The sequence below is a fragment of the Accipiter gentilis genome, chromosome 30, assembly GCF_929443795.1.
Source record: "Accipiter gentilis chromosome 30, bAccGen1.1, whole genome shotgun sequence".
In the NCBI taxonomy this organism is placed as follows: Eukaryota; Metazoa; Chordata; class Aves; order Accipitriformes; family Accipitridae; genus Astur; species Astur gentilis.
In genome coordinates this window covers 21321075-21334588 of record NC_064909.1, presented here as the reverse complement: position 1 = coordinate 21334588, position 13514 = coordinate 21321075, and the positions used below count along the sequence as shown (strand labels likewise).

The following is a 13514-nucleotide window of genomic DNA, read 5'->3' as shown; positions in this document are numbered from 1 at the left end:
CCCATGGTTATGCAATTCAGGCCACAGACCAGCTGCCAGTGAAATACTACTGGCAAAAAATTATTTTTTTCCACCTACCCAGTGTGTGGGGGGGTGTGGGTGAGCCCCAAAGGGCTCTCACTTCTGATGCTGTGTGCCTGCCATGACCTGCCCCAGGGACAGTACACCTGTAACACAGTGTCCTGCTTTCAGCTGGGATAGAGTTAATTTTCTTTCTAGTAGCTGCTACAGTGTTATGGTTTGGATTTAGTAGGGGAAGAATGTTGCTAACACACCGATGTTTCCAGTTGTTGCTAAGGAGTGTTTAGTCTAAAGTCAAGGATTTTTCAGCTTCCCATGCCCAGCCAGCAAGAAGGCTGGAGGGGCACAGCCAGGACAGCTGACCCCAGCTGGCCAAAGGGGTATTCCATACAATGTGCCATCATGCCCAGTATATAAACTGGGGGGAATCGGCCAGGCAGGGCAGATCACTGCTCAGGAACTAACTGGGCATTGGTCAGCAAGTGCATTTTACATCACTTGTTTTGTATATTCCAATTCTTTTTTTATTATTGTCATTATCATTATTATTTTCTTCCTTTCTGTTGTATTAAACTGTTCTTATCTCAACCCACGAGTTTTACCCCCCCCCCCCCAATTCTCTCCCCTATCCCACTGGGTGGGTGGGGAAGTGTGCGAGCTGGGGTTAAACCATGACACACAGGTGTCTTAGGGCAAGCTCAGTGAGGACAGAAACCTCTCACAGAGTAGAAGATCAAGGCTTGATCTTGATTTTCACTACATATATCATGCAGGGCCTCACAATCCTTCTGACTTTTGGGGTTTTAAGCAGGCATCCAGGAGAAAGTGGATGAGGAACTCCAGGCATGAGTCTCCTCCACATGAGGAACTCAAGCACTTAAGATGTTCTCCTCTGTCACCCAGCAACCTGGGGAATTGAGGCTGTTCCTGCAAGGACTGGTCACGCTGGGGAAGACAAGGATGTCTGGGCACCCCCACCACATCTCTCCCCCTAACGACCCTGAGGAGAGGGCCCAGAGAGGTGTCTGGGTTGCGGGGCAGGGAACCCATCTGCCATGTAGTGGGAACAGAGTTGGGACTCCCACCGTGAGAGACTCTGGGGTTCAGCCACGAGGCTGAAATCAATGCAGGACTAGGAGCAAGGGGGTGGGGGAGAGTAGAAAAATCAGTCCTCTCCCTGGTCTGCCCCTGGCACCTGTCCCCTGCCCAGCATTCCCTAACAATCCCACATCTCTCCCAGATGACCCCCAAGGCCTAAGAAGAGCCCTGTATCTCCAAAACAATCCCACAAACCTCCAAATCACCCCTCAAGCCTCAACAGCAGTCCCACATCTGCCTTCTGCTGGGCACCAGTTCTTACTACTTTCATCAACATGAAGGCATTCTATCTTGCACCCGCTCCCAGAAAAACCAGCCCCATCACTCCGTGTGATCTGGTCCCCCCGCCCTCTTACATCCCTCCCCTTACCTCTTACTATTCCCTGAACTACCCAGGAAGGAAAAGCCACTTTGCGGGGCAGACTGCGTGGCCTGGGTGAGGATCCTAAACCCACACATATTTCACAAATAAATCCTGGCATAAGCACATCCAGGTCACATCCTCCTCACTCAAGACTGTTCTGCTCTCCCTTAACACCCATGTTCCCCACAGACAACAAGAAGGCTTGTGCTAGAAGAAAACTGTTTCTTTTTTTAAACAGAACTGTTTTCAACCCTTGTTCCTCAGGGTTTTCTTTTTTGAAAAGATAAAGTATTATCTGAACAACCTCTGTGCATATATATATATATCATATATGTGTGTGCGTGCATACATTTATACACTTAAAAACAGTCCCACAAACTTGTGCCACTCATAGCAGCCCATCCTGCTTCATAGCAGAGAAGACAACTCCAACAAGCAGCAAAAAAGTTGTCCCCCTCAACTAGAGGAATGCACTGAACCACATCCATCTGTGGCTCTGGAGGGAATCCCACCAGCTCCAGATGGGAGGCTTTGCCTTGAGTGTAAACGCATCGCTTTACGGTATTTCTAGACACTGGCTGTATTAGACAGTGCCATGCTAGGACACATGCCACACTCACCTGTGCCCAATCCTGGGAAAAAGCATGCCCAAGGACACTGAACAGCCTTTTAACAGGTGGCAAGCAGTCCGCACTTTGCAGCTGGACTGTGACTTTCTAACTCAATTAGATACCTATAGGCAGAAATGGAGACAAGGGAGAAAGGTGAGGAGATGTCTTTCTGAGAGAGGTGGCCACAGTAACACAGCCCACCTGTCCAGAGCAATGTCCTGCATATTAAAGGGGAGTCACTGAGCAAGTAGCCCCCAGAGGAAATGTCCCTTTGAGGAAAGACACTAATACAAACTGGTCGAGACAGAGTAGAGGCAGAGGTCCAGGCTGGGTGACAGCCCACTTCTAGTCATAGGCATCATCATCGTCAAAGTAGGAGTCACAATCAAGATTATCTGACTCATCATCAAACAGAAAGTTGTCTTCATCGAGGTCATCATCGTCATCATAGTCTTCCTGCCACTGTGGTTCGTACTCCTCATCTTCAACCTCTTTGCCACCTTCATCTGTGTTGGGGGAGTCACACAAGATGGTACGTTTTGGCCTATTGAGGAGGAGACCGTCAGAGTAGAGCCCTGGCTGTGAACAGCAACCACAACCCAGCCCCACACCACCCTCGTCCTCCCTGCTACCATCACCTCAGCATCCCTGTCCAAAGCCATGCCTCAGGGACACAGCAGCCATGCAGGTGCACCTAGGAGAAGGTGATTAAGTGGCCTTATCCATGCACGCAGCCCCGGGCTGTGTCAGAGAGCTGCCTGTGACTGGGCAAAGAAGCTACGGTCTGCCACCAGCTCTGGTGTCTCAGCCTCATTCCGAGGAGACCAGAAACCCTGCTGTGAAACTGAGTGTCTCTTGACTCAGTTGTCATTCTTTCTTGCAACACTCAGCACCCTGTTCAGCTGCTGGAAACACAGTAGCTGTCAGAGGGGATTGGTCACACTGGGATAGCAGATGCCAGTTGTGTTTTTTGGTTGAAACAGTGTGTCATACAGGAATGGACTTTGTTTCGAACTCATCACCTTCCAATCATACTTAACACCTGCCAGCTCAGTACTCTTAGGACAGGGAAACAACAATCCATCCATTTCACCTCTCAACACACTATTTTACAGCTGTGTCACCTCTTCTCCCTTCCCTTCTGAAAATAAATGTCAGGCCCTTCCATCTCCCCCCCGTGTATGTTCTTATTCTTGCTTCTCTCACCTAGACACCTCCTAGATCTGCGATACACCTCTGAAGGGAGTGTGACTCTCCACAGAAACCCAAGAGGGTCCAGGGAGAAAAATTTCCATTACCGGGTCTGCCAGTGATGGAGCTTTCTTGGCCATAGCTGCATACCAAGCGGAGGTTTTGCTGGTCTCCCTATACCACTACGTCACTTGCATCCTTATCTCAAACCACAACACAGGATGCAAGTAACCAGTATCTGTTATTAACTCTTCTGTATGTCAGCAAGCACAGGAGAAAACTCTGTTTGTCTACATTCACCCACCTTTCCTTGTTACCCTGCTAAGAGAACTCACCCTATACAGGCAGGGGCTGAAGTAGGCACATTTGAGACTTTCACCTTTCTCTGACCAGGATCTGCCAAAGTCTGGAGCCCAACATGGAAATCCTGCTAGTACAGAAGAACAGCCGGAAGAGAGAGACAATATGCGATTTGGGGTGTGTTTTGTGCTGCAAACCCCTTCCCTACTTATACACAGCACTGAAAGTCTATCCCCTCAGAGCTGATCAAGCCCCTTTCTAGGTTTGCCTAAGATCAAACTAGACCAGAGCAAGACAAGCCACTAATGGGCCTGTGGACTTCACCTGTGTGGAGTGCCAGAGAATTGCAAAGAGACGCTCCTTGATCTGGTGTACCAACTCCAAACCAGTACTGAAATGCTCTGCTTTCAGGAGCTGAAGAGAAGAGGCCAGGTCCTGGTACTGCAGCAGGGTTTCCTCTGCAATCAAGGCCAACAAAGTCACGCTGCTTCCCACAGTCTTAAGCAGAGACCAAGTACCTTGGCTCTGATTATGAAGCCAGTCACAGCGACTTAGGTCTCCTGTGCACATACATTCCTCTTTCAGAAGGGAATGTGTTGCTCCTTACTGCATCGATCTCCACTGGCAGCAAAACTGCTTCAGTGGACTTCCAAGAAATGACATCAAGGTGGCAAAAATGGGCTGGGAGAAGTGAGAGAGACCAGCTGGGTGCTGGTGCGTGCGCTGCTGTCCCACTACAGAGCTGCCACCCTTTGAACCAAACAGCTGGGAATGCTAGTCTTTACTTTGGAGAGGCTGCAGGACTTACCCAGAAGGATCTGCAGAGCATTAGTGTGCAGCTCTAGGCTCTCAGTCTGCTGTTCCACAACATCCATGCTCTCAGTGTCCTGGTTATAGTAGCTGTACACACAGGAGTAGGCCAGCACCTGGAGAGGTACAGATCATGCTGTAAGCGTCCTCCTTCAGCTTCAGAGTGGACAAGAAGAGAGTAGCATCAAACCCTTCCAGACTTCATTACGCATCCATGGCTGAGAGAAGCCTGGCAGCACTTCTGGTCTGTGGCGATAGCCCAGTGAGCCATTATGCCAAGTGGCAGAAGTGCCAGGCTACCTAGAGCTACCCATAGGACTGGAAATTAATGTGTAATTATTTTGTACTGAAGTCTGAAAATACCTGATTGTTCCCACCTGCAAAACATCACAAGACGACAGACTGTAAATGCTTAACAAGTGTGACTGACCAGCAGGCAGAGGCAAAACAACCAGCACACAGAATCTACACATTGCTGGGCAGCCAAGGTTGAACTCAAGTGGCAACGAACAGAGAGAACTGAGCCCAAAGGGAAGCAGTCACGGTGCTATACAGCACCAAGAGCCCACAACAAAGGCATTTCAACAAGTGACAAACTCCTATTACAAATGAATGACCCCTAAAGCCATCCAGGCACCCAGCAGGAAACAAGACCACTGCTGCCATTTAAAGAAATGGGCCAGAAAAGCCAGCAGCAGCAAGCAACAGTGATATATATCCTGGCAAACATAGGGGCTACCCTACTGAAAAGGCAAAACAGGGTCAGACACCCTTGCTCCACACGCCTCTCTCAAAATCAAGTTTGCCTGCACAAATGAGGTATATATTACAGAGGCAATACTGCAAAGGCGATTCCCACCTCCTTCCTATGTTTCAGGGGATAGAAGCCATTGCAGGCGTATGCTGTCACAGGCTTACTGCACACATCCAGTAGCTGCACTGCAAATCCTTCATAATGTGGCTATCGGGGCATGCAGTAGGTAACTCAGTGCTCCCCAAACACCTATGGCTCATGAAATGAAGTTAAGAAAGGAAAATCCTAACATGAGCTGATATCAAGAGGGACTTCCTGACTGTAACATACCATCAGGAGAGCTTTCAAAAGCTAAGTACCACCAGTGGGGCCTTTCAAATTGGAATGGACCAAACCCAGTATATGAAAACCCGAAATATAGATCCTTGTGCTGATTCCATGGTGTCAACTTGAGCTAAGCTCCAAATCCTATGACCTGACTGTGAGCAACACTACAGACAGAGCCCAACTCAGAGTGAGAGCAGGGAAAGGCAGACATGAGCTCTTCCCCCTGTCTTGATGCTAGTCCTCCGGTCGAGCTTCTTCTGTCTCCCCTTGTTTGGAATAGAGCAAGGTTAGCATCTCCTCACTTTAAGAAAAGCAATAAAACACACCAAAAGAATTAGGCCTAAACCTCAGCAAGCCTGTTATCCAGCCTTACCTTCCGTGCCTGTTCTAGCACTTTGCAGGCATCAAGAACAAAGGTCAAAGTCCTAATTTTTGGCATCTCACTGATGGAAGAAACCCTGTTCCTCAGACTCATGGCAAATTCCTGCAATAACCAAAGGAGGAAAAAAAAAATAAGTCAATGTCAAGCTCCACAAGATCAAAAAAATAGCACCTTCCACACAGATAATTGCTAAGCATCCTGAAGCACCATCCCAGAAGATGCAGGCAGCAGGAGAGCATTTACTGCATCCAGCTATGACATCTCTGCTGTGTCATTTTTAGAGTATCTCAGCTCCACCTAGAGTTCAGCCTTCAGTTGCCATTGCTTCCAAGTACTGCATCAGTTTGAGCAAGTGAACACCACAAGTTAGGTGTCCAGTTTCCACAACAGATCTGGTAGAAGAAAGCAGGCCAAGAAACACCCCTTGCATCAGAACAAAGGCAAAATGATCAGGCACCTCCACCTGGATCCAAAGTCTGCTTCTCAGCTTCAGATAAAATACACTGAGACACAACAGAAACTGTCCTGCTCACCAGGGCTAAGGCAACAGAATCAGCATCTGCAAAGGAAGGAGGAGGCCTTACCCTTGCATGATGATGAAAGGTGCATCTCTCATTGTAATCCTGAAAACGCTTCTCCTGCCAAGCTGCTTTACTCACCTGAAAGGAGAAGTAGAAGTAACCTGTAGCCATTTCCCTCAAGTACCAGGGTTGCCTGGAAATGGCTACCACAGACACAGACTTTGACAATACTATCAATATTACTGGCAAGGGCACAACTGGAGATCCTCACCCTCCCTCGGAGAGGCCAGGTGCGTCCGAACACAAGCATGAACCGCTGAGATACAGCAAACCACTCACCATAGCAGAGCAGTTGTAATAATCCTTATGAGTCGGCCTCCAGGGCTTGAGGCAACGCCAACAGAAGCCGTGATTACACTTTGCACATGTCATACTGCATGGCAGGAGAAGAACAATGGGAATCAGTCAGTCCTAACAGCCGCTTGCAGACAGTTCCTCCCAGCATTCCCCTAATTCACAGGGCTGGAGCGTGAGATCCAGTCACTTCCATTCACTCAGTACTACGCATTTCCCTGTGTGTATTTTTTAAAGCCGTTGCTGGACGCAGATGACGCTTAAAACCAGTCATTGTGCCTCCAAAAACGAGCTGGGTAAACTGGCAGCACAGATCTCACAGTACCAACTTACCAAGTACTTGAAGGGTGAACTAAGCATCCCACAGTTTGAAGCAAGATCCACATGAGCGCCTCACCTCTTCCCTCAGTAATACAGCACTCCACAGTGCAGAAAGGCATTGCACAGCCCTAGGGCCACACGTGTGTGGGGATAAATCACAGCTGGGCATGAAGGACTACGCCAGTGCAAGAAAGAACCAAATGGTGACTCCTAAGCTCTGGCTTCAAAGCTGGAGAGAACTCCCCTATCGTGTAAAAAGCTGCCGGCAATCCAAGCCAATTCAAAAGAGGCAGTTAAAAGAAAATTGCTTAAAGTCACAGGAATAGCTGAGCATGAAAGAAAAAAATGCTGCTTAGCTATCCATTCCCCTAACCTGTACCTCTGTATGTCTATAGCAGATTATGAGAGCAGACAAGCGTGTGCTATAAAAAGGTATTGCGAAATGAGTTTGGGTTCTACTACAGAGCTATCAATGGATTTAAGTCTGAATGCTGGGAAACATTTTGCTTTTCCTAGGAATTAAAAGCAATCGCTCATTCTTCTAAAACTATAAAACACACCTGCCGTAACACTTGCTCCACAGCCAAAAAAACCCACAGTAGACCTAACTGCATGTCTTTGCCCACTCCTGTCTTCAGTAGCAAACAAAAATGGATACTCACTGCAGGCACCCCTCATTTTTCTCTATCTGAGCCCGGCAGCTTGGGCAATGCTTCGAAATGAGCTTAGCCAGATGTTTGCTTTGGGCTTCACTTGTCATTCCCTCATAGTACCCATCATCATCCACCCACTGAGACATGTGGCTGCAGCTGGCAGGATAATGGGCCTGGAAGAGAGAGCCAGTCAACCACACAAAAGCAGAACGGCGTGTGCCAAACCCAAGAGAGCACCGCCTGCCATGACTCAGCTCAGCCTCACCTCTGGGAAGTTGCAGTTGAAGCAGGATATCCAGGAGCACTTGGAACAGGCTGCCCCGTAGCCAAGTCCATCCTTAAGGAGGATCTGATCACAGCCCTGAGGGTTGGTGCACCACGTCAGGTTGGAGCAACACTCAACGTAGCCTCTGAGGAGGGCTTTTTCATACTGCAATAAGAAGCCGAGAAGGAGATTTAAGGCAGAGAAGCTGCAAAGTTAGGCCTTACAACTTGGGTCTGGTGCCTCTGGGCTCTATATCTGACTAAACAACTGCTCACAACAAAACAGCATCAAGTTAGTTTATTCTTTCATTCCCTTTGTGGAAACTGCCCACCCCTTGTGTCATATCTGGAGGCTGCTTCATGTAATCATAGAATAGCTGAGGTTGGAAGGCACTTCTGGAGATAAAAAACTAGTCCAACCCTTCCAGCTCAAAGCAGGGTTGCTCAGGACCACATCCAGTTGGGTTTTGAGCATACCCAAGGATAGAGACTACAAGCCTCTCTGCCGAACCTGTTCCAATGTCCCATTACTCCTACTGTTAAAAAAAAAAAAGTTTTCTTATGTTTAAATGGAATTCCTTGTATTTAAATTAGTGTCCGCTGCCTCTTATCCTTTCACTGCATATCACCAAGAAGAATCTGGCTCCTTAATCCCATTTGTGTATTTACACATGTTGATAAGATTCACCCTGAGCCTTCTCTTCTCCAGGTTAAACAAAACCAGCTCTCTCAGAAGAGGTATTCCAAAACCTAAATCATCTTTGTGGCCTTTTGCTGGATTCTCCCCAGTATGTCCACGTCTTTCTTGTACTAGTGAGCCCAGAAATGGACATAATACTCCAGGTGTGGTCTCACCAGCACTGGGTAGAGGGGAAGAATCACTTTCCTTAGCCTGCTGTCACTGCTCTTCCTAATTCAGCCTAAGATGCTACTGGACCTTCTTCGCCACAAGGGCACACTGCTGGCTTATGTTCAACTTGTGTCCACCACGATCCCTTTTTTTTTTTCCTGCAGGGCTGCTTTGCAGATGGTTGGCCCCCAGCACATACAGTTGCACTGGATTATTCCACCCCAGGAGCAGGACTTGGCATTTCCCTTTGTTGAACTTAATGATATTCTTGTTTGCCAAGTTCTCTAGCCTGTTGAGGTCACTCTGAATGGCAGCACAACCATCTGGAGCATCAATCAGTCCTCCCAGCTGTTTATCATCTATAAATTTGCTGAGAGTGCACTTGGACCCACCATACAGGTCATCAGTGAAGATGTGAAACAATATTAACCTTAGTATCAACCTCTGGGTTATACCACTAGTGACTGGCCTCTAGCTGAGCTTTCTGCCATCATAACCCTTTGAGCTCAGCGGGCCATCCCACTGTCCACTCATCCAGCTTGTACTTCATCAGGTTTTTTTCTGAGAGTGTTGTGGATGCTGGTGTAGAAACCCTTGCTAAAGCCAAGATGAACACCGTCTCCCCTCATCCACCAAGCCAATCATCTCACCATAGAAAGCTATCAGGTGCTCTTTTTAACTTTTTCTGGTTTTAAGTTCCTCAGCAGACTTTTGCTTAGTTACATGACGTTCAAAGGGAAAGGAGATTCGCTTTGCCCACAGCCTCTAGACATTACTGCAGAGGACAAGGCAAAGTGGTTATCGTTAAGGAACAGTTCAGGTAGGGACCCAGGGATGCAACCTACTGCACATAGTAGCTTAGTTTTCTATGCTCAGTTACTGTAAAGACTGTGGAAACATACACAAAGCTAGAGGAAGTTCAGAAGACATCCTATAGTCTTCACAGCCCTCCTGCAAAGATTTTTGCATACCTGGAGTTAGCCACCAGGCACAGAAAGGACAACACAGGTCACGACGAGCACTAGAGAGAAAAGGTACAAGCCCTGAGCACTACAGGGCCTCAGAGAGGGCTCTCATTCGTTTATCTCCCTCGTTTATTCTCTCTATCAGGCAACCTAAGCCAGAGAGTGTGTGTTGACAGGCTGCAAGGATGTCAGCCTGTGTCATGGCAAAATGCCTGGTAGAGGCAAAGTCCCAACAAAGCCACTTCATTCTCCTCAGGGAGGCTACATCTGTGTCTGCTGTCATCCTGTTGATAGCCGATGTGATCATTTCTGCCCAGACACCCGTACACAGAGAGATAAATGGGTACTTGAGACAGCAGACAGCACCAAATCACAGCCTTCACAGAGGCTGAATTTCACAAGGTCTGATGCCTGGAGTTTTGCTCTATCCTGTTTTCTCGGTGAAGAGGAGACAGAGATGCAACCGCTGAAGCAGATCTAAGATTCCTACTGGAACCATAAGAGAAAGAGCTGCTCTCAGGAAGCCTAAAAGGAGAGGGAACAAGTGTCCAATGAAGGTCTGGGAAGAAAACTAGCCAGGTACAATCAAGAAATTGCCAAGTACTGCATGACACTGACCAACAGATCTTAGAGGAACCTTTGCACACGCTCGAGTTAATCTAAGTACGGAGTCTACAGCATGATTCCCAGCAAAGAATCCCTGGGGGCAGAACAGAGGATCACCTCTGAAGAACAGACTCTCAAGGAACTTGAGGGAAATAAGGTTGAGAGAAAACCTCTTTCAGAAACACGACAGGGTTTATGCTTTGTAGAAATACAAGCATGAAAAGTTTAAACTCAAATATTCTCGTATTAGCAAGAGCGCAGCCAGCAGGCAAGGGAAGGGATTTCTCATAGCTGTTTGGCACTGGTGACACAATTAGATATCGGGAACAGTTTGGGCTTCCAAGGACAAGACAGACCTTAATAGATCAGAGAAAATGTCATCCATAGGCCACCAAGACAGTCGGGGCTGGAGCACAGAATGTATGAGGGGGGGTTGAGAGAGCTGGGTTTGTTCATCATGGGGAGAAGTTAGCAGATGGGGATCTTATCACTGCCTAGAGCTACCTACAGGTAAGATACAGAGAAGACTGAATCTGAAGCATTTTTTTTTAACTTCAGCATTTGATCTTCACACAATAATCTGCCTATTTTGAGTACAGGGTTGGACCAGAGATCTCCACAGATTACTGCAACTTAAATTATTCTATGACTGAATGTGTGACTGCACGAGGCATTAATGCCCCAGCCATACCACTTACTGAGCAAAAAGGGAAACAGATAACATTCCAGTGAGAGCAGCAGAGCGACTTGTTAAAATTGTCTGCAGTTTATGTTGACAGGCAATAATTTTTTTTAATAAAACAGCCATAGCAACAGGATATTAAATCCTGCTCTCAAGACAGCTGTGACTACAGGATTTGCAAAGCCAGTAAGAACTAACTGCCCAGATACATGCACTAATTCTCCAAGCAGTTCTTATAGAAAACAAAATACAAAAGATACATCAACGCAAATGCTTTTCTGTAGCCTTGCCCATTTTGGTTGCCAGGATGCAAGTTTAAAGAAAAATTATAAGATAGAGCAGTCTTTACAGCTACTGTTCGTTTCTCCTTATGACTGTTCACACAGGATCGTAATGACAGTAACGAACTGGAAGAGGAGAAAGAATATTTTTGGAGAAGCAATTGCTGGTGGAGACCTGTCAAACACAACAGAGCAGTGGAAAAAACAGATGAGACGCCCGTTCTGTCTAGCAATTAACAAAAAGAGTCTGTCATGTGACAGCCACAGCTCTGCCGTTAGGTGGGGAGGGCATTCAGCTCTAAATAATAACTAAAAACTGAAAGAATAGGGAGAAAAAGTAGCTCCTGCCTCAGAACAAGCAGCTCCTGCTGCCCCCTGCTGACTGAGGACTAAGGTGAGCAGAGCTCAGGAAGGCTGGTTTAGAGATGTTTGTAGACCTACACAGACTTAGAACGAAAATTAAGTCTGATGTGGTAACTTCTATCACCTTCACAAAAACCTGAGGTGCCCAAAGCCAGAGACTGATGGAAGAGAAAGGATGTCGGGGTCATTGATGCAGCGAAAAAATGAAATTGCTCAAATGTTTTCTCTTCATTTGTCCTAGATTTTACATTTGCTTCCAGCATACCAGCAGAGGATACTTGTCATGAGCTACTACCACAGCTCTCACCTGGTCCTCAACTGAAGATGCATCTGAAACGTTGTTTGCTGCAGACACGTTTAGAGAAAATACCACTGTGCTCTTTTGCTGATGTTATGCTTTCCTGAATAGCTGGTATTGACCACGATCAGAGACAACAGACACACCGCTGGGCAGAAATCTGGTTTGCCTCAATTATCACCCTGCCAGTCTTAGGAATGGGAAAGGGAAAAGCGGCAGGAAGATTATCTGCTAGTGCTGACCAAAATGAAACAGAGCTTGGACACGCAGGAACCACCTCCCCTACTTCACCTTGGCTATAATCTCCTCGGAGGAAACGATGGAACAAATGAAGGCTGTAGTTGGCTGTGCGCGGCACTCAGATATGGGACAGGTGCAGTTGACAACCATGTTCTGTTCAATGCGAGTCGTGAGATACTCACTCCAACAGGGCTGCGAAGGCAGAGAGGAGACATCAGAGCTAAACAGGAGCTGCACCACCTCGGCCATATATGACCCTGGAAGCCCACCCCACCCAGCAGCAGGTGCATGATACCACCACAAACTGTGGATAAGTACTCAAAAACACAAAAGTGGGAACAGACTAATCAGGAGCTGAAGGATCACAACAAACAAGGGAGCTGAGAAAAGAGAATGTATGAGTTCTGTGTAAATCACCTGATAATATCTTCAGACAAAGAACAGCTGCTCCAACTAGGCAGCAGCAATTCCCTACCAAGTTACAGGAGCCAAAGACCCCAAGGACCTTTACCTTGCAGCAGTAGTGCAGGCAACAGAGAGTTGGTGGCTTCTCAGTGGGACACAGCTGGTTCATACAGACCGGGCAGTGGGTTCCTGGGCTTGGGGGAGGCTGGGCATCCTGCACTTGCAGCCCGGAGGAGATGAGCAAGGTCTCACGGTTCTCCACGTAGCACTGGATCAGGAAATCCACATTCCACCTGCAGTGCATGAGGAGGTGCCGAGCAACATCATCCGGGATGCTCAGAGTATCCTGGACCTGCTGAACTGTCTGGTTCATGAGCAGCTTTGCCTCCTCTGGACTAAGCGTGTGCCCCATTGGCACCTGCAGCATTGCCATGAGAAAGTCTTCCGACCTGCCTATGCCAGGATTCAACCTGACGTGGAAAAACGTGTCATGACCATACAGGGTAGAGATGCACACCCCTCCACACCTGGTGACGTGCATCCCTACCCATACAGGCAGTCTATGCTGTCCTCATCCAGAGATGCCTCTGGTGGCCTGCTCTGGAAAACCATCTGTGCCTGGCCCCCAAGAGGTGTTGTGGGTTCAGCAGAGATGTATTCCAAGACATGAGGCCTCTCCTCCTGGCGCCGGAGATAGCCCTGGTTCAGCAGGTGCAGGACACAGGACAGCACGTCCACGCTGTGGCAGCAGAAGCTCAGGAATCGCAGCCCCGGCCCCAACTCGCCCTTCTGGCAGGCATCGATCACCTACAGCACCAAGGGAGCCCCACGCTGCAGTGCGGCGCAGCACCCG

At 47.9% G+C, this 13514-nt stretch overlaps 1 protein-coding gene across 6 annotated transcripts in view; it reads right to left on the bottom strand.

Moving 5' to 3' along the window:
* LOC126052553 (cullin-9-like) overlaps positions 1 to 13514 on the bottom strand; it is a 35565-nt gene that overhangs the window by 477 nt on the left and 21574 nt on the right. For 3 of the 6 annotated variants that reach the window (XR_007510080.1, XR_007510082.1, XR_007510084.1), the window contains 12 exons: positions 13209 to 13468; positions 12768 to 13131; positions 12308 to 12448; positions 7973 to 8137; positions 7717 to 7880; positions 6719 to 6812; positions 6443 to 6517; positions 5850 to 5960; positions 4394 to 4511; positions 3910 to 4043; positions 3621 to 3712; positions 2104 to 2638 (listed from right to left, as the gene is read on the bottom strand). Coding sequence is in view for 1 of the 6 variants with exons in the window: in XM_049833378.1 (XP_049689335.1) it covers positions 2440 to 2638; positions 3621 to 3712; positions 3910 to 4043; positions 4394 to 4511; positions 5850 to 5960; positions 6443 to 6517; positions 6719 to 6812; positions 7717 to 7880; positions 7973 to 8137; positions 12308 to 12448; positions 12768 to 13131; positions 13209 to 13468 (1917 nt within the window). In the remaining 5 variants the exon portion in view is untranslated. Of the gene's footprint in view, positions 1 to 78; positions 168 to 1492; positions 2639 to 3620; positions 3713 to 3909; positions 4044 to 4393; positions 4512 to 5849; positions 5961 to 6442; positions 6518 to 6718; positions 6813 to 7716; positions 7881 to 7972; positions 8138 to 12307; positions 12449 to 12767; positions 13132 to 13208; positions 13469 to 13514 lie in introns of those variants that run through there. The other 3 variants (XR_007510081.1, XR_007510083.1, XM_049833378.1) reach the window with 3 other exon arrangements.